The 20,135-nt window shown below is 39.4% G+C and overlaps 1 protein-coding gene across 2 annotated transcripts; it reads left to right on the plus strand.

The window, feature by feature from the left end:
• The first annotated feature begins 5,780 nt into the window (after positions 1-5,780).
• On the plus strand, positions 5,781-19,817 carry xpc (XPC complex subunit, DNA damage recognition and repair factor). 2 transcript variants are annotated; one of them, XM_023956428.1, is made up of 15 exons: positions 5,781-6,085; positions 7,232-7,357; positions 7,439-7,546; positions 8,267-8,363; positions 8,641-8,725; positions 8,796-8,953; positions 9,804-9,924; positions 10,050-10,139; positions 11,029-11,871; positions 13,584-13,744; positions 16,345-16,426; positions 16,612-16,743; positions 16,885-17,054; positions 17,990-18,083; positions 18,386-19,817. In XM_023956428.1, exons 1-15 carry the CDS (start codon positions 5,971-5,973, stop codon positions 18,698-18,700), a joined length of 2,697 nt encoding a protein of 898 aa, XP_023812196.1. In that variant the 5' UTR covers positions 5,781-5,970; the 3' UTR covers positions 18,701-19,817. The 2 variants fall into 2 exon arrangements, with proteins under 2 accessions (XP_023812196.1, XP_023812194.1); XM_023956426.1 differs by having other exon boundaries at positions 7,232-7,546.
• Positions 19,818-20,135: the final 318 nt, after the last annotated feature.

Raw genomic sequence — 20,135 nt, forward strand, 5'->3', positions numbered from 1 at the left:
AGAAAATTGAGAGCAGAATTGCATTTTTAAGGATTTCTTTATTCAAATCATTGTGAATCAGGAGCAGACGATAAAATGCCGTCTAAAAAACCTTGTCGGTTAAACACGGAAGCTACTACGGCAAACCACAAGCTCCTTGCTCTGCTCCATTCTGATGCATCCACTTGTAGATGACTAGATCCATCTGCGTCTTCGGTTTCCTCGTCTGAGCTGGTATCTGGCATAAAAAAGGAACTCCAGTTTTGCTTGCCATTTTTATTGCATCTGTAATGTCAGGTTGGGGTTGTGAGGGGTTGTAAGCTAGTGGGAGAGAGTGTAAACAGAGATCTCTCAGCAATGGGTAAGGGCCGCCCACAAATTTCTAATGAACTGCTGCTGCTCTGCAGAAACTAGGTGCTAGAAAATGACCATTTTCATTTTATTTTGGGTAAAACGACAAAATCATAATGAAAAGATCAGTGGGAACACTTTTAAAAAGGGATCGAACAATGACTAGAGTGGGACTTTAGTGTTAATTTCTTCATTGTTTTTTTATTGTATTTGTCATTTGCCTTTTGTTTTTTGATACCTTGGTCTTACCTCTAATTTTTTGTACTCGTGTCCTCTGTCGCCCCCTCAAACGTCTATTCTTTTTCTTTTTTTCCCTCAAATCAAATCCTTTCTTATCTCTCCCCTGCCATTGCTCCCTCCTCTCTTCTACCTTTGCTTTGTCATCTTTTCCTTAATCTCTTTCATCCCTCCTTACCTCCCAAGGTTGCTCCCTCTGCATCCTTCCTCAATCCCTTTCCTAATTTTCTTTCCAGCTATTTTCCTCACCCATTCTGCCTCCATTGCCCCCTTTCTGAGGCTCCTACCTTCACCCTCTCCCTCTTCCTCCTCCCTTTCTGCCCAGCATGACGTGAGACCAGATCAAGGAACTGTGTTGCTGGGAGTAACAGGGATTGAGAGCGACGCGTTGGAATGCAACTCCAGCCGAGCTCCCTGAAAACACCAGGAAAAGGAGGAGGAGGAGGAGGTAGAAGAGGTTGAAGGAGGGGAGGTTAGAACAAGTATTTCCACTTTTTTCCTGTCCAGTGCTTCCCTCACTTTCTTATTCTTGGGCTACCCTGTGTCTCTCTTCTCCCTATCCTGTGGGGGTTTCCAACCTGCTCATTTTTGCTTCCCATGCTCAATTTTTCTTTCACCTCCAATTGGACCCGCATTGGTTATTGATCGATTTTTCATTTTAGCTCCATCCTTTCTTATCTTTGGTTGGACTCTGGAATTTTCTCTAACTTGGGACCTCTGTTTAACAGCCATCAGTCAGGCCATACAAGCGCCGGTCTGTTTGTCTGGCTGTTCACAGAGCAAACAGCAATGAAAGCGAGAGGGGGAGACGGGGAGAAAGAGGGCAAACACATGGAGATGAGGACAGAAACTCACATACATTGTAACGTGCCACCGCACACACTCTGCCTCGACATTATCAGCAGAATGAAAGTGCTTCATGGCAGTATTTGAATGAGACAGAAAAGAGCCCTATTCAGCCCTGGTGCCGGCTTTTATTAACACTGCGCGTCATTGAAGCGACATCAACCCCCCCCTGACTCACAGCCTCTGTCTGTCACCACACACACTCGCAGGTACACACATTCACAGCCTCTATCTATCACCACACACACTCTTACAGGTGCACACACACACACACATACGAACAGGGACATCTCCTGTTCAGGTATGATGATGATGATGGTGCCCCCACCTCTTTTCTTTTCTTTTGACACCCCAACACCACCACCTTTTTTTTTTTTTTTTGGCTCCTCCTCACTGGTGGGCCTTTGTTGCCTCACTCCCTCCTCCTCTTGTCCTTTTCCACCACCTCACTTTCCCCTCCTCTCCCTCACTCTCACTGACTGTTCGCCTCTGAATGGAAACACGCACAGATGCGTAAAGGGGCGGTCAAACCGCACTTCTCCGCCGGCGGCAGCCTCAGCATCACTGGCTCGGCTGGTTTTAAAGCCCCAGAAACTGGAACAAGCCACTACCTTGTTTTTTGGACTTCTTTTTTCTTTCTTTTCTGACCTCTGCAAGCGACCCCTGGTGCGGAAACGAGGAGCCCACCTGTAGGCGGACCTTTCTATTGCGCAGAGCGCCCGGTGAGACCCGCGGGGTCCCAGGAGCCTGGACGGGAAGCGCGGGGTGTGAGTCAGGGGAGGACACGCTTTCTCCTCCTGATGTCCCGGCACGGATGCGTGGACGCTTGCCTCCTTTGCACCCCCTCTCCCTCCCCCCCAGCTGCTGTTGCTTGTCTGTGGGGTTCCAGAAATAGCAGCAGCTCGTTTAGAGGTTGATAAGCGGCGTCTTATATGACATTTGTTTGTGGTAGTTACATTTTCAGCAACTAATCCGCCCTCTTTGTGTGTGATATATGTTTTTAATATCCTGCTCTCTCATCGCCTCAGTTCTGAGTCTCCAGCTTTGATGCCGCTGTTGGAGCCGCACTAATTAGCAGCCTGATTGACAGCCCGGTAATTGGATTTATTTCATATCCGCTCCTTGAAGTTGTGGAGCCTCTTAAGACACGAAAAGAATGGTTTCTCGGACTTCTCCGCTTTAGAAAACAATCATAACTCTAGACTTATCAGGATTTGCGCTGGGGAGACATCAAGTTATTTTTATTCAGTTTGGGATGCTCCACTGATTCTCCATCCAAATATTTCCGGAAAGCTCTTGGTGCTCCACTTTAAAACCTAAATAAAACCTTCAAAGATATAAAAATGGTCCCGTTATAGGAGCAACCTCTCATAAATAGGTTATCTCTGCCCTTAAATGTGATGGAAAAGATTGCTTTCTACCATGTGGTTTTCTCATTTACTTTAAAAGTATTTTCCTGACAGTGGTAGCTTTCTTTTAAAAATCAAATGTTTCTGCAGTAGAGGGGTCCTATGCCAGAGGACAACAGGTGCCATAATCCACAATGGACAAAACATTGAATTCAGTTTGAAAGGGGAACAAAATAAAACTGTTATTTCTTTGATTCACTCTGACACACTGTGCCTGATTTCATGAGTGGATGTGTCACATTTTAATGTTGCAACATCTGGAACAACCACAAAAACAGGTGTGAGTGGTGCAAATGAAAAAAAATGTAAATTTAAAATTATACGTAATATCGACTTTGTAGTTTCATTTTTAACTTGTTTATAGTCCTACATAGGTTTTTTCCACTCCATTTTTAATTCTTGGTTTGTGTGAGGCAACAGGTACAGATAGCTCAAAGCTGCTCAAAGAGTATGAAAATACTTTAAACTTGACTGACCTTCCAGATAACATATATATCAGGGGAAAAAAGATATAATTTGCTGACACTCAAAACATTTAATGAAGAAATAATTTCCATCACTATAGGAGGAGGAAGAGGAAGCTTTGTGCAGTTCAAAGGGAAATTAAAATGACTTGAAGGCACTGTTAAAGAAAAACCCACCCAGTTCTTCACTTTGAAGATGCCAGATCCACACCTCACTGTCGACAAGCAGCACTCATTTTTGATGAGGCTTCATGTGCTCCTCTTTGCACTTACATGCTGTCTGTCTCCTGATCAGTCCCAGTGTGATGCTATTTTTTCTGCACATCTCAAATAGAGGACAGAGTGTCATCTTCTGTCAGCATGTCTCCCTTTCTCTGTGATCACTCCCCTCACCTGCTGCCTTTTTCCAGCTTTGTAAGCCGCAGGGTGTTTTTACTTGAACCTTTCTATTTCCACTTTATTAAACCTGTGCGTGTATGTGTGCCTCTTCTTTCCTAAAACCCCGTCTTCACCACAATGCCCGGTGCAGTGTATGGCTTTTTATTCCTATCTGACTGAACTAATGGTTCATATAGGGATGGAAGCCATGCACTGCGCTTGGAGCCCAGAACACTGGACCCATGGACTCAAACTCTTTTTACCTGTCTAACACACACATGCACTCAAAAATGTTCACAACAAAAATGCCCCACATTCACAAAAGACCACAAATATGTGCACACATGTGGGTGACGGCGAAGGGAAAAGACTGGCAAAAATATGGAAGCACGTGCTCTCCTTGAGTAAACATGCATTCATTTATGCGAATGCATGCAGCATGCATGCATATGTATGCTCAGTGAGAACAGCAACATTCCCGTCAGGGCCCTGCTGCTGCAGAGAGTCGGTTTAAAGCTGTCAAAGTGTATCGGCTGACAGACGTCTCTCTGAAGTGAAACACACACCTGTCACAGAGTCCTCCAATGATCGATACAGATGACCACAAAGGCAAGTCAACATGTTGATTGAACTGAAACGAAGTAATTCAGACTGTATTTGTTTTTTAATAAAGATGAAAAATGAACTTAATTTTGCTCTTCTGCTTACTATTTGTTTTCAGAGTTCCACAAGCATGACCACAGCCTGTTGGGTCAGAAACAGGTCCCATTGTGGTTTGAAACACATTCAAAAGATGCGTTTATTCAAAAATGTAGAATTTAAAAGATGTGTGTGTAGGCCCAATATAGTGTGAAAATATTGGTAAAAAATAAAATTCAAAGCTTATTTAAAATAAAGACCATGAAAACAATGACACAAAAGCATTAGAAAATACAAAGTAACAACAAGTATTGCACCTTTGTGCGACCTTTGCAATCAGTCCTCAAGCAAAATGAAACAAGAATCTAATGTGGGTGATAGAATCCATTATAATCTATAAAACTAAACTTAACTTACAACTGACATAATTTTCTCATTTTTCTCAGATAATTTGTGTTTTTTCAATTTCATTCAAAAAGTAAAGTTAGGTTTCAACTGGAGAACAGAGGTGCAGATTAAAACACAGATGTCAGCATTCTTTTAATCCATACAATGGACTATTTTCCTTTTCATATTCAAAACAGTCGCTTTCTGCAAGTCATCATACTTTGAAGAAACATCTGAAAAATATAGCAGTGAATGCATCCCACAAGAATTAAGCTTTTTCTGTTTTGATATTAGGCACTTTTCATTTTACATTGCTCTTAATCTAAAATGATATTATCCATTCATAGAACAAATTTTTTTAATGGCGTTCATCATGGACTATTAAAATAGTCCTAAAATTTTTTGGTAGTTTGATTGATTAGATCAGGATTGCATGCATATGAAACCACATGGCTCTTTGATTACACTGTTGTTGTTGTTTTTTAATCCATTGATTTTTAAACCTTTGAATGGTATTGTTTTTAATGTGTGTGTGCGTGTGTGTTATGACCATTTTTATAATTATCAATGTCTATCTATCTATCTATCTATCTATCTATCTATCTATCTATCTATCTATCTATCTATCTATCTATCTATCTATCTATCTATCTATCTATCTATCTATCTATCTATCTATCTATCTATCTATCTATCTATCTATCTCTGAAGAATGGTTTTTCTTTTAATCTAATTGTGTGTATGTTGCTAAAAAAAAGATGTTTCAATGTTTTAATGTATATAAGTGTCTCCTGTTTCCATCAAATTTGCCAACAATTAAAAAAAATTAACAAAAATATATCAGGGAATCCCCAATAATATTACTGATTTCCGAGAGTTCTTACTTGATCGAACAAAAATATTACAACAATGCCACCCAGCGTTCCGACGTGGTACTGCACACAGCATGAAGTCAAACCATTAACATAAAATAAATCTATTTCCTAAATATGTTTAAATGATACATTTGTTTAGGATAAACGTCGTTTTGTTCAGCGCCGAATACACATACAAAAAAATGAAAAAACAAAAAGAAAAGCGGATGAGGAGAATAAACAAGCGGAAATTACGTCATAATTTCGCCCCAAAACAAACGGGGAGCTGTTATGAAAGCTAAATGAAATGTTGGATAACTGCTGCTTTACGGGCGTTTTGTAAGGCCACGTGCAAAGTTATGCTGCAGCTTCGGATGTAGTTTTACCGTCTGCAGAGGAAGTTTAGCTGAGGAAAAGTAGGGGATCATGGCAAAGCGGAAAAAAGCTGCAGAGACGGAGAAAGATACAAAGAAACAGAGGCTGGTGTCCAAAGCAGACAGCAGCGCACCAAAAACAAGAACGAAGAAGAAGAAAGCTGCCGGTACTAAAAGATCACATTTATTAACACCATTTTGCTCATTTCCATTTTTATGTCACTGCATTTAACTTAATCAAAACTGTTATGTTAGGAAGCTTTACAATTATAAATAAATCCAAATTTCCTAGTCAAAAATACAACACGTTAGTAATTTAAAACAGTAGCTGAATTCCTAATTTTGCTTTAATTTATTGCTCGACCTGTCTTTGACTTAGTTTTTAGTGAGCCTAAGTTGTTGTCGTCGGAGCACTGTGGGTGCAGGTGCGCGGATATGCGCCGCGCGCGGTTACTGGAGCGAATCTGCTGATCCAGATGCTCAGTCTGTCTGTGCTGCTTTGTAACACAACATCACTGTGCAACACAACATCACTGTGCAACACAACATCACTGTGCAGCACAACATCACTGTGCAACACAACATCACTGTGCAACACAACATCACTGTGCTACACAAAATCACTGTGCAGCACAACATCACTGTGTAACACAACATCACTGTGCAGCACAACATCACTGTGCAGCACAACATCACTGTGCAGCACCATATCACTGTGCAGCACAACATCACTGTGCAACACAACATCACTGTGCAGCACAACATCACTGTGCAGCACAACATCACTGTGCAACACAAAATCACTGTGCAAAACAACATCACTGTGCAGCACAACATCACTGTGCAGCACAACATCACTGTGCAACACAAAATCACTGTGCAAAACAAAATCATTGTGCAGCAGGTCTGACTGCTATTCTCACCAGCTGGGCTGTGACCTTTTATAGAAACTGTTGATTTGTGTCTTTTTCATCATGTTTTGTTTCACTTTGAAAAAAACCCTGTATGGACTGTTTATAATGTACAAATGTGTCTCAACAGTACTCAGAGTAGCTTTTAACACGTACTGTAAATATAATATTGTTGAAAACAGCTGTTGTCTCGTTTTATCTAGTGATGAAGATTTCATTTTCATAAAAACTTCAGCAAAACCTGAAAAGTTTCAACATCATTTTTTTATTTTTATTTTACTTTTCTCTGTCAAAGTTTATTTCTTACATCAAAAAGTGGAATTTCATAATGCAATCATGTGCATTGACCTCAGCTTCATTTTGTGTCTTTTGTAACAAAAGTGTTTCTGTCTAATTGTTCAGATGATGACATCCATGAAGAGGAAGAGCTGCAGAGGAAAGTCAAACCCAAGCGTCGCCCCCCTTTAAAACATGCCGTGCAGAAAGTTCCTGCTTCTAGCCCGGCACCCAGCCCAGATGTCAAAACCAGTAAATACTTTAAGACTCACCTGGGAGGCGAGATTGACAGTGAAGATGACTTTGACCTTGTCACCTCACCACCCCGCATAGTGAAAGAAGCAAACCACAAGAAACCTGTGAAAGACAAAGAAGAAGAAGAAGAGGAGGAGGAGGAGAGTGACAGTGAGGATGATGATGATGACTGGGAGGAAGTTGAAGGCAAGTCCTAATGTGCTCCAACAACCTTAGTTTACCAAAGCTGCAGAACTTTCTATCTTAAAGTCCCACTTCGATCCTCTTTTCATCTATTTCTAAAGCATTTGCAGTGGTCTTTCATTCACAGTTAAGCAGTTTTTAGCCAAAATCAAAAAACCTGTGTCGTTTTCTAGAACATAGTTTCTGCAGAGTGGCAGGAGTTCATTAGAAATTCACCTCTGAGTTGTGGGCGGGACAGTTGGTGTGCAGAAACCCTGTCCTTTTCCCACCCCATTTCTGAAAGCTCTCTATTTACGTGCTCTCCCATTAGCATTACTGATGCAACTAAAACAGCAAGCAACATCAGAGCTATCCAGCCGTACGGTCAGCCAGGTGTCAGCTAGGACGGGAAAAACCAAGACATACACGGATCTAGTCGTCTGCAAGTGGATGCATTGCAATGAAGCGGAGCGGGGAGCTTGTGGCCCGCCCAGCATATTTTCTACATCACAAATAAGCTTTTTTTCAGACGGCATTTTTCCTTCTGCTCTTGATTCACAGCGATTTACATAAAGAAATACTCAGAAATGAAAATTTAAGCTTAATTTTCTTTATTTATGTCCTCCATCATCAGAAAAATGCCACAAGAACATGTTAAAAACACCTTTTTCATCGGAGTGGGTCTTTATTACAGCAAGAGATTAAAGGGAATCACATACAATCTATTTTTTGTGCATTAATTAGAGCTTGCTGAGCCTCTGGGTCCAGTCGAAGATTCTGAACCCTTCTTGCCTACTCAGCCGGTAGAGATTGAGATCGAGACCGTAGAAGTCAGGAAAAGGTAAGTCAATGTACTTATGAATGGTTTCTCTGTTATTGTAGATGTGAATGATCATTTCACAAAGTTATTTGTCCCAAGAGATGTTTTTAACTGTTCTGTTTTAAAATCTTTTTTAAAAAAAAACTTATACTTGACTCAAATGTGAGAATTGTTCCAGACTTGTTCCAGGTTTGTTACAGTCTCCTTCATACATTTCCTAGAAACGTGTGTGCTGGTCTGTTATAATATATAGCTTTAAGTGTATCCTGTATGATCTGGTGTTGTTTTGATTGGCAAGGAAAAAGAGGCAAGAAGAATTTCAGACATACCTTAGGCGGATGATGAAGAGGTATAAGAAGGACTTACTAATAGATACACACAAGGTAAAAACAACCAGTGGTATCTGTTTTTGCTGAACGTAGGGTTTTTACTAAGTTGGGATCGCTCTTCTAGGTCCACCTCTTGTGCCTTCTCGCCAACGGGATCTTCCGCAACAGTCTGTGCAGTGAACCAGACCTGCTGGCCGTCACGCTTTCCCTCATACCACCACACTTCTGCACAGTCGACAAAAAGTGCATCGACCAAAACTACCTGTGTGCCTTGTTGAAATGGTTTGTGCTTATTAACCTCCTCTATTTACCGTATTTTCCGGACTATAAGTCGCCCTTTTTTTCATAGTTTGGCAATGGGTGCGACTTATACTCCGCAACGACTTATATTAGAAATAAATTGAAATAAATACATTGTTGTGTCCTGTTATGTTCATTTGTGAGGAACAGAGATGATGTTCCTGGGTCAATTTGATGTATGAGGTATGTTAAGTGTTAAGAGTATGTTAAGTGACTCAGAGAATCAGCAAACCTTTTTTTACAGTAAGATCTTGAAGGCTAACAACATAATATTCTATTTTCCAATGATTTCATAGATTCAGAAATGCAATAAAAATGACAACTGTTTCTACAAATACAGGATGAAAACAGAGTTTTAGTTGGCTAATGATGCTTCATGAAAGGATGAAGGTATAAGAAAGAATTACTGTGAAATTATGAGAGAAACAGTCTGCTATGATTGTGTCATATGAGGTTGTGAAAGTTATTAGTTCTTGGTCTCAGATTTTGTCAAATGAATTTCCCGTCAAAATGCGACTTATAGTCCAGTGCGACTTATCTGTGTTTTTTTCTACTTTATAATGCATTTTTGGGCTGGTGCGACTTATACTCCGCAGCGACTTATAGTCCGGAAAATACGGGTATTTGTTTTTGGTGCTGTTTATTTGTAATTGTGGGTGTTTTTTGTTGTTGTTTTTTTTTAGGATTAATATGCAGACTTTTTCCTTTTTTAAAAAAAAAGGAAAAAGTCTGCATATTAATTCCCAAGATAGACTGACAGATATTTGTTTAAAAGCCAACAGTTGTCTCATAAGTAAGTCGTGTTTGTTTCATTTCTATTTTTCCTTTTTAGGTTCAGAGCAACATTTACTCTCGACCCCCTCCTTCCTCTAGAAGAGCATCCAGAACCACGAATCCTCCTGGAGCGGCGCCTAGCGACCTTCTCAGCCAGAGATCATCAGGAAATGACTCATGTTGGTAGATTTTAACAACTTGTAAGAGTTCAAACTCATTTAAACCTTTAGCCTGTGGTCACACATTCAACCTAGCACAGAAGAGCAGATAGAAACCTAAGCAAGTTCTTTTGTCTCTTGTGCAGCTCTTCTTGTTGGTCCTGAGGTCTCTGCAGCTTTTCTGCCGACTGGTTCTTTCTTTGCAGCCGGTTCCTTTCAAACCCCCATCAGCTAAGGTAAACGAAAACATCTTCATTAAAGGATGGTTACAAAGAAACAGCAGCTATGTAAGAGATAATGCCCGACAAAGTATGCATCATCAGTAATTGATGGACTCTACGGAATCGTCTGACATCAAATTTATTTACACCGTCTTTGTTTTAACATGCGTCAAAGTTGCTGCTTGACGTTTATCCAGAAGTGTGTTAACCTGCAGCTGCCCCCGCGTGTGGGAGGAGCTTTTCTCGACCTCATCACAGAGAACGCGGATAATGAGAGATCCAGTTGATCTGTTTTGAAGAACAGCAAAAAAGCGTCGCTGCTCGTCTCTGTGAAATCCTTCAGAAATCCGTCAGATTTTCCCAGCGAGGAGCAGCAGCCGTCCTGCAGTGTGGCAGGAGAAAAACTGCGGCTGCTCCATCTGGAACCAGTGGGAGGGGCTTGATAGCAGTTGGATGAAAAGTAGTCAATTCTAACATCCCCTGATTCTCTTACCTTTATTTTTTCCCTTTATTTTCAAGATGCAATGTCTCAAAGCACGTTTGTTTATACGGGAATCTTTGCTGTTAAAAAACATTTGTGTCTGTGTGTATATGATTTAAAGTAATTAATATATGCTTTATTAAATCTATGTTTTGAAGCTTTAAAAAATAATAATTGTAGACTTATTTTGTTGTTTTTTCCTATTGTGTTTTTTTTTCCTTTTTTCCATTTTACCGATCCGAAAAATGATCCGAACCGTGCGTGTTGTGATCCGATGCACCCCTGCTTAAAGGTACATACCTTTTTAATTCTTCTTTCTTACTTAAATTACTTGGTGGTTTGCCTATCTATTAGCTCCAATTTGAATTGGATCCACATCTGTATTAGTTACATTTTTATTCTAAATGCATTTTCTTTCTCCAGTCTAAAGGAGTTCGAACATCTACAACTACCTCGGAAAAAGGTCAAACAAGTCAGGAAACATCTGAGACTAACTCCCCGGAGCAGAATGTCTCTCCGGGCTCCAAAAGACCTGCTAAAGAAAAAAAACTCAAGGAGAGGGGAGGAGGGAAAAGAACAAAGATCAAAGAAATGAAACATGAAGAGGAGATGCCCGTTCTTTCAGGTGGCCGGAGGCCAAAGAACTCGAAACGCCGCAGCGTTGCCTCAAAGGTCAACTACAAGGAGGGCAGCAACAGCGAGGGAGATGAGGAAGATGACCTCGGTGATGAGGAGGACTTTCAGGCCACCAGTGAGGAGGACAGTGATTTTGAGAGAGAGGTCAAACCTAGAAAAGGAAAGATTGGCAAAGGAGGAGCTGCCAAAAAAAAAACGCTCGCTCCAAAGAAGAAGAAGAATGGTGGCCAAAAACAAGTGAAAGACGAGAAGGACAGCCATTGGGAGGAAGAAGAGCAGGAAGAAGCTGAAAGAGTTGAAGGTAAAGGAAAAAGGAGGAGCGTGAGGCAGGGGGGGCCTGGGGCAGATGAGTGGTTGGAGGTCTTTCTGGAGAAATCTTCCTCCTGGGTCTGTGTTGATGTGGAGCATGGAGTTGGAATGCCTCACCTCTGCTCCCAGAATGCAACAGAGCCAGTGACTTATGTGGTGGCTGTGGATGGAAACCGCTTTTTGAAAGATCTGGGCAAAAAGTACGACCCCACCTGGATGACGGCGTCCCGGAAGAGGAGGGTGGATGATGACTGGTGGGAGGAAACCCTTCAGCCCTTCCTGGGACCTGAAGATGAGAGGGATGTAAAAGAGGAGAAGGAGGTATGATCTTCACTTCAATTGAAAACACATTTAAAAAAAAACTAATAGTGTTTGCTGCCTGGCTTTGCCTGCATGGCATAAATGATGTTTGTCGCTGGAAGTCATGTGACCTAGTGGCTTGTTTTTGCCATTTTAATATAAAAAATCCAGAAAAAAATGCAAAGAAGCTGGACAGTTGATGGAACATGCTCAGAATTGGAGCCAATTACTTTCTGCATTTTGTTCTTGGTTTGTCCTTTTGGTAGAAAAAAGGTTTTTACTTTTGTTTTTGCCGAGGGCACCAACACGACTGAATACTGTCACACTTCCACATTTTGCTCTGATGCCTCCAGATACTTTTATTCTATTATTTACAAGCCGGAAAATCCCATCGGAGAGACTTTTATATGAAAGAAACAAAAATGATGCAAGAGAACATCATATTTTGTGGACTGATGTTTTCTACAGTCAAGTAAATCTGCAGCTAATTCACATAAAATTATAAAAATTACATTTTGTCAAGATAAAGATCAAATAATCTTAGATCAAACAGACTTTAGGAGGTTCTCCTAGATGCCTGGACATCTACAGCTAAAGTAATCAGGACAAGCTGAACACAAAGAAGGAAAAAGTACATCTGTACAGGTGAGGAAGAAAGAGTTTATATCCAAATTCCCTCCCTAACTATCTGAAAACTATATAGTGCCCTGGATTGTAAAACTAATTGGGACACCCTGTTCACTAGTTGTTTTTTTTAAACCACAAATATGACATCACTCATTTCCTGCAGTAAAAACCTAATAAATGTGAACATTTTAGAAAGACTGTTTATGAATCCACTACTTTTTTTTTTTTACATTAAAAGTTGTTTCAACCCAGTGCATTGTGGTCCAGATTCACCAATCTAGTGAGCATCAGTGCACACGGGTTTATGGCAGAGACTTCTGGGAAATTTCTAGGGCAACGGATTTTAGAATTGTAGATTTGGACATAACTAGAAAATGATAAACACACTATATAGTGCAATAAGTAGTGAGTAATGGAGGATTTCAAACGCAACCAAACAAGAATGAAAGGATGAGCAGCAGATTCCATAAGAGAGATGGAAGGAGTGAAGAACTTGACAGAGCTGAAGGAAAATGCAACAGAGATGTTTTAGTTCTGCAATAACATCAATCTGCCAGGGGACTACTGATGGAAATTAGCCTATGGCTTAAACCTGGCATATTTACATTACATTGCATTATTGTTCATTAATAATCTTTTTAAATAAATATTCCAAAAAAAGAAAACAGCTCAAAGGTTTTTCCTTTTTGACTATTTTAGATTTCTGCCTTTACAATAAAACTTAGACTTTTTGTTGTTGTTTTTTTATTAATTTTTTTGTTACACAGAGTTAGAACAGTTAGAACAAAGTGATATAATTATTTACTTTTTGTATTTAAACATTTTAAACATGGGTATAAGCCCCTTGATAGGCAACATCAAGAGGGTCCTCGGTTTGGAACACTTACAGAGATAGAAACCATGAACTAGAGAAAAAAAAGCATCTTTTGAGTTCAGAATAGTTTCTTCTTGATGAAAGAATCTTAGTTTTTTGGATAGATTTTAGTCAACATTGTGCTCTAATGTGTTTAATTGTAAACCAATGAAAAAAATTAAATGCAAAAAATATAAGTAAGTCTGTATATTAAAAGTCAAATGTCCACTTTCTATATTTTCTCTGTTTTCAGCTTCAGAGTAAACTTCTGAACAAACCTTTGCCAGTTTCTGTAGCAGAGTATAAGAACCATCCTCTGTATGCTTTGAAGAGGCATCTGCTGAAGTATGAAGCTCTGTATCCGGCTACAGCCACGGTGCTGGGATACTGCAGGGGGGAGCCAGTGTACTCCAGGTCAGTGTGTACCGTCAGCTGCAACCTTTTCAAGTCTGTTTTAATTAAATAGACCCTCATGTATTAAAATAGGTTCATAATTTCATTTGTTTTTCAAATCGTAAATGCAGATTTCTGACTTTCACCATTTTTTTTGAGTGCAGCTACTGTAAAAACAAATTCATTACAATTTATTAGATAACAAATTGGCTAAACTGAATATTTCAAATAGATAGCATTCTAATATTTTTTCTGTGTGATTGAAATGCTAATATTAGAGAGAGCTGCATTTCCAGAAGAAAATCCAGGGTGGAATGCTGTATTGCTGAGTAAAAATAAAACTTAAAGGCAAAAGAAAGAAGGGAAAAAAGATAGAAAGAAAGAAATGATCAAAGTTGACCATAAATAGAGTGAAAACACCACAATAACAAAAAATATATTTTTGCACCAAGGAATCCCCGTGTATTTCAATGGAGGCAAAAATCCTGGAATGTCTGAAAAGTTTGAGGATTTCAAGGACCAAAAATCATAGCTGGAAAAAGATGAAAGACCTGGGGCCTCATTTATAAACGTTGCGTACGCACAAAAGAAGGCGTACGCCACTCTCTACGCAATAGTTGAGATTTATAAAAAGCAAACTTGACGGGAAAATGTGCGGTCCTTCACGCAAGCTCTGACCCAGGCGTACGCACAAAAACGGGTGAAATGAGAAACGGCGGCACCGTCGGCAGATGGAAGAAACACGTGAAAGTGAAAATGACAATACTGCCTCTCATAAATAACATGAAGACTTCACAAAGCAAGTCTTACAATTAACAGCTACACGAACACCCGTTTGATCGATCAGCAGTGAAACAAACAAAAAAAATCAAACGAAAATCACAACAAAAATTCAAACGAACACTTATTTGCAAAAAGAAAAGTGAAATATGTTCTGCAATATTGGCATGTTGTGCAATTCATCCTCATAAATAATATAGTTAACAGAACGAAGTAATGTACAAAACTGATATTCCCGCCAATGTGTCCGTCTGGCGGAGCAGATATAGGTGCAGACAGACAGACAGATGGATAGATAGATAGAGATGCATTAATTGTCCACTAGGGAAAGTTGTTTTCATAGTAAAACATGTCTTAATAAGCTACAGAATTATGGTATTCATACATATGCCTTTAGTTTGTTTTATTTTTGATAAAACAATGTATGTCGTATGTCTCAACCATTCAGTAAGCAACAAGAAATTACATTTGCGCTGATCAATTTCCCATTTCCACGTCGATTATTACCGACATCTGTAGCTTGTCAGATGCAATTAAATGGAGGGAAATAAAATGCCCCATCACAATGCGTAATGATGCACAATGGCTGATCTTGCGCTCTTAGAAGATGTGGCAAATGGAAGAATTCAGAGTGAACGCATCTTTAGACAGCAAGAAGACGTGCTGGCAAACAAGGACGAGTGGCTTATGAGCCGGTTCCGACTTCCTCGAGCCGTCCTGTTGGACCTCTGCAGGCTTTTGGGGGGGTGTCACCCGGTGCATCTGGCGCGTCGGTGTCCCCCTGCGCCTCAGTCACCACTCCACTAAGGGATTCCCCAATTCTTGCCGCTTGTCTCTCATCAAGAGGGGTCAGCTCCGGTGTCGTCGTCCCCCCCCCATGCAGCACCAGACGTTTTTTTGCCTCGACTTTGATGTCCGACCATTTCTTTTTTATTTAACCACGGTCCGAGGTTGTGAGGCTACAGCATTAATGGCGTCTGCCGCTCACGTGCCTTTTGGGCATTAGTAATGCCCACACTGTGCCCTCCAAACAACACTTTTCTCCTCTTTTACACCTCGCCAACGATTAATTCTACTTCACATTGAGTGAAGATACGTTTTTTTTCATTTCCTCTCGGTGTGTGCCATGGTTTCGCATCAATGAATATTCATTTGTGGGCGTTTCACGGACTATTTATGGGCAACTATGGGCGTGTCATGAGGCTGCAAAAGCTGCGCAGCATTTAGAATTGGTTGTGATTTATTAAGGGAAAGATGCGCAGGATGTGCGTGCGCACGGTTTTATAAATCCGAATATTTCTGTGCGTACGCACGTCTTATGTTTCATCCGTACGCCACTTCTGACGCAAATCCTACGCAAAGTTTTATAAATGAGGCCCCTGAACATTTTAATAGTTGAATGGTAAGAAAAGGCTGAAAAATTGTAGAAGGAGTTGAGCGCAGAAAAAGTGTGGAAGATACTATAATAAAGAAAGAGAACCAAGTTACAATGGGTTGAATGCTTCGTAGCATTTAACCAGTTAGCACTGCCTACATCTAATACAATATTAGAACCAACTGCTGTCATTTCTTTTTCATAAAAAACATCTTTTAGCTATAGCTGGACTGAAATTAGATTTCCTTTTTTTCCAGTGTTGTTATCTTAGAGCACCAAATGAAAAAAAATTGATAGAGAAGAATTTTAGCTCCTTAACTTATTTATATGACGTATTAAATAATAATAATAGTTCAATTAAATGATGAATGAATGAGGCAGAATTTTTTTTGATTTGAGAACATTGAAACAACAAAGACAGGAAAACAAAGGAAAATCTTTGATTCAATGAATTCTTTTATATTAGGGATTGTGTGCACACCCTCCACTCTAGAGACACATGGTTGAAAGAAGCTCGCACTGTACGACTGGGAGAGGAGCCTTATAAGGTGAGCGCAAAACACTGTTTTTTTATTGAACATCTTTGAAATTATATCTACAGAGTTCAGCTCTATCCACCTTTTTTTTTACCTCGTTAAGGAGACAAAACTGCATTTGGGGTTTGTGTGAACTAAACAGCAAATGCGAACTAAACAGCAAATGCTATGTGATTATCTTGTGTGTTTTTTGTTAGATGGTTAAGGGGTTCTCCAATAGGTCACGAAAAGCCAGAATGGCATCTGAGCAGAAAGATCATAAAGACCTGGGTCTGTTTGGAGATTGGCAAACTGAAGAGTATCAACCACCCATAGCTGTGGACGGAAAGGTCAGAAATGGCATAAAAACCAGATCTACTACTTTAAAGTAGTGGCCTGTCATTAAGCACAATAAAAGAATGACCTGTTATGTTGAATTGTTTTAAGAAGATTTTCTAAATGATCATCTTTCTCCTGTTTGCTGTCCTCAGGTCCCTCGTAACGAGTACGGTAATGTGTACCTGTTCAAACCCTGCATGTTACCGGTGGGCTGCGTTCATCTAAGACTGCCGAACCTCCACCGGGTGGCCAAGAAGCTCAACCTCGATGCTGCAGCAGCAGTAACAGGCTTTGACTACCATGGAGGGTACTCCCACGCCGTGTAAGACCACACATTTCCACTGGTCCAATATTTAGCACTGTCATGTGATCATGTTGATCGCGTAAACAGTAGATGAGTTATGTTATGTCAAAGAGCGTGTTATTTGGTGGTCAAGGCAACACCTACGGTGTTAGAGGGGTAAAGTTATGACTTTGAAAAACATTTTCCACATGAAAAAAATTGTATAAAATCATTTTTTAATTTATTTATCAGTGTGTTAACCACTGCAACTGTTTTTTTAAATACAAGTTGTTGTGCAAAAGCAAATTTCAAGTGTTATTCTTTTGATAAAAAAAAAAAAATTCTTTTAATATTAAGTATTTATTTCAACAATTAATGTTGTCTGGTTTCCACAACAAAATATTTGTCTATATAAAAGAAAAGCTTAGAATTCATAAAGTATGATCAAGTAAAGAAGTGCTATGTATTTCCATCATGGCTTAAATGAGGTAGAAATGGCTGCTGGATTAAGGAAATAATAAACAAAAACTATTTCTAACATAGAAATCTGTCTGTTTGGGTTAAAACTGAGTTGTCTAGGCGTGTCGTTTGGCTGTGTAACAACAACCACTAGACTAATAAATGAACATCTACCGCCAGACGGTTCTGGTGGGATGTTGTTGTTTTTTTTGTAAAGAGACTCAGTGTGGTGCGCTGCCAACGAGCGGTCAGAGGATTAGGTGGAACAAAAAAGTAAGAAGCTAAACCAAATTTTTACTTGATTAAAAATTATTTTGACAGTATTACAAACAGAGGCCAGTATTGCCAAATAAATATCACACATTTCACTAAATGGATTTTTTTCCCTACTTTTTCCAAACCATAAAAATATAATATCCATATTTTTTATTTGTTTTTTTTTTTGTACATTGTGTACAATCATATAGTAATACTTTTTTATTTATTTATTTTAAACTGGTCTGGCTGTATTTCAGGACTGACGGCTACATTGTGTGCGAAGAGGACGAGGAGATTCTCAGAGCCGCTTGGGTGGAAGACCAAGAGATCCAGAAGAAGAAAGAGAAAGAGGTTTGTCGGTTAGATTACTACATTGGTGGTTCAATTCAATTTTATTGATATACCCCAATATTAAAACACACTTAAAAAATACCACTTATTTCTTTCCAAATCTTACTGTTTTTATCTGTTGTGATTCTGATCACCTGTTCTAAATGCTGATTTAAACGTATTATTTGAGTTTTCATATATCTAGTCAAATGACATACATGTGGTAACAAGTCAAGGTTCAGTAATTAAGAAATAAATTACTTTCACGTTTTCTTCTGTTTCTCCAAACTCCAAACAAACTTTGTATCTGTTCTGTCTTCCAGAAAAAAGAGAAGAGAGCCGTGGCCAACTGGACTCTGCTGGTAAAGGGTCTCCTGATCAGAGAGAGACTTAGACAGCGCTACAGTCAGAAGAACCAGGGAGTTGGGAGCGCTGCTCGTGAAGACAACACAGGCGGCTTATCTTCTGATGAGGAGCAAGCTGGGGGTGCAAAGACAGCTTCAGAGGCACTGGCAATGTCCTGGCCCCAAAACAGGCAAACCGAGGAGGGCGGCGGAGGAGCTGGCACCCTGAAAAAGACGACAAGACGGGGCAGGAAGGGTCAGGAGCAGAATTTATTTCCCTTTGAGAAAGTGTGAAGCCATTCATCTAAGCCGAACGGTTGTCGAGCCTTGGTAAACAAAGGAAATCCCACTGACCTCCACAAAACACTGGTTAACTGGTTTGAACAGTCTAAATGTGCTTTCAGGAATCCAATAAACGGAATCCAGATCTGAGTTAAGTTTAGAAGAATCGGTTCACAGGTGAACAGGAAATGGAAAAAACAGTTTTAAAAAAAGCTTTGAACCACATTTTTGCTGTCGTCATGGCTGTCCGTTCACATAAAAATCCCACTTTTACTAAATGTCATTGGCATTTAAAAAAAAGAAAATTCAAAATATGTCGTACAAATTAAGTTGTGTTTACAAAACTGTGTTGGCAGGTTTGTAAAAGTAGAGCAAAAGCACTGTCAATAAATGATCAAAGGAATGTCATTGTGTTTAGCATTTGATGAAGCCACGCCCCTTACCTCTGTGACTGTACAGTGGCTGGCGCCCATAGAGTGTTGCGTGCAGCAGGATGGTTAACCATTGGAAGTTTTAGCTCCTGTTATGCAGAAAGTTGGTGTGTTAGACAAATAGACGTGAAAGACAATGTACCTTAAAACAGCTGTTGACACTACAGCTGAAAAAAAAAGCATTTTTAAAGACTTCATTTGCTGAATTTAAATTAATATTCACAGCAGTCAAGATTAAAGGGAGCACAGCTGCTGTTTATTCAAACAATACATCTTACATTTGTCTTTTCCACCTTAAACTTTCTTCTTACTGATTTTTATTTCTAAGGGGAAATAAAACATTAGAATTGTGGTGCTTTTTTATTTTATCAAGGGTGCTATGTGAAAATGTACAAAACTGTCTCTAAATCTACTTTTTCTTTGAAGTTCTCACTGATTCTTTAAACTTTTATCATAAAAAAGAAGGTTAAAAAGGTCAGCATTCCTGGGGGTTCACTTTGTTATCCACTTTGTTTTTTCAAGAAAAATGGATCTGTGCATCATAGAGATGACTCTATGATGCACAGATCCATTTTTCTGTTCAAATCTGTACGCTGTGTTTGTTAACGCACAGTTGATGGGGGTGAGGATTAACTGTTTTGAATGACACATATATTTTTGTAAGAACTGTTGAAATATAAACTTATAGAAAAACTGTCTTCCTCTTGTGTTTTTTCTCTTTTTACTTGAATTTAGACATTTTAGGGAACATTTTAAGGAACAAAATTCCCTTTTCCTCTCTACCCTTAGTAGTCTCTGAACTCCCCAGTGCATTTGTAGGAATGAGACACGCCTGCCATTGAAATGGCTTTCATTCAAAATTTAATGTGAAGGTTCTGAATAGATTTTTAACTTTAAAATGTTTGGTTTAAAACAAACATAAGAGTTATGAAACAATTGTGATGCTTGGAATAAATCCTTTAAACATTATATATAGTTCTGTGGCAAAATGCCTTTTTTTTTTTCCACACAGTTTT

Source organism: Oryzias latipes, chromosome 7 (assembly GCF_002234675.1).
Source record: "Oryzias latipes chromosome 7, ASM223467v1".
In the NCBI taxonomy this organism is placed as follows: Eukaryota; Metazoa; Chordata; class Actinopteri; order Beloniformes; family Adrianichthyidae; genus Oryzias; species Oryzias latipes.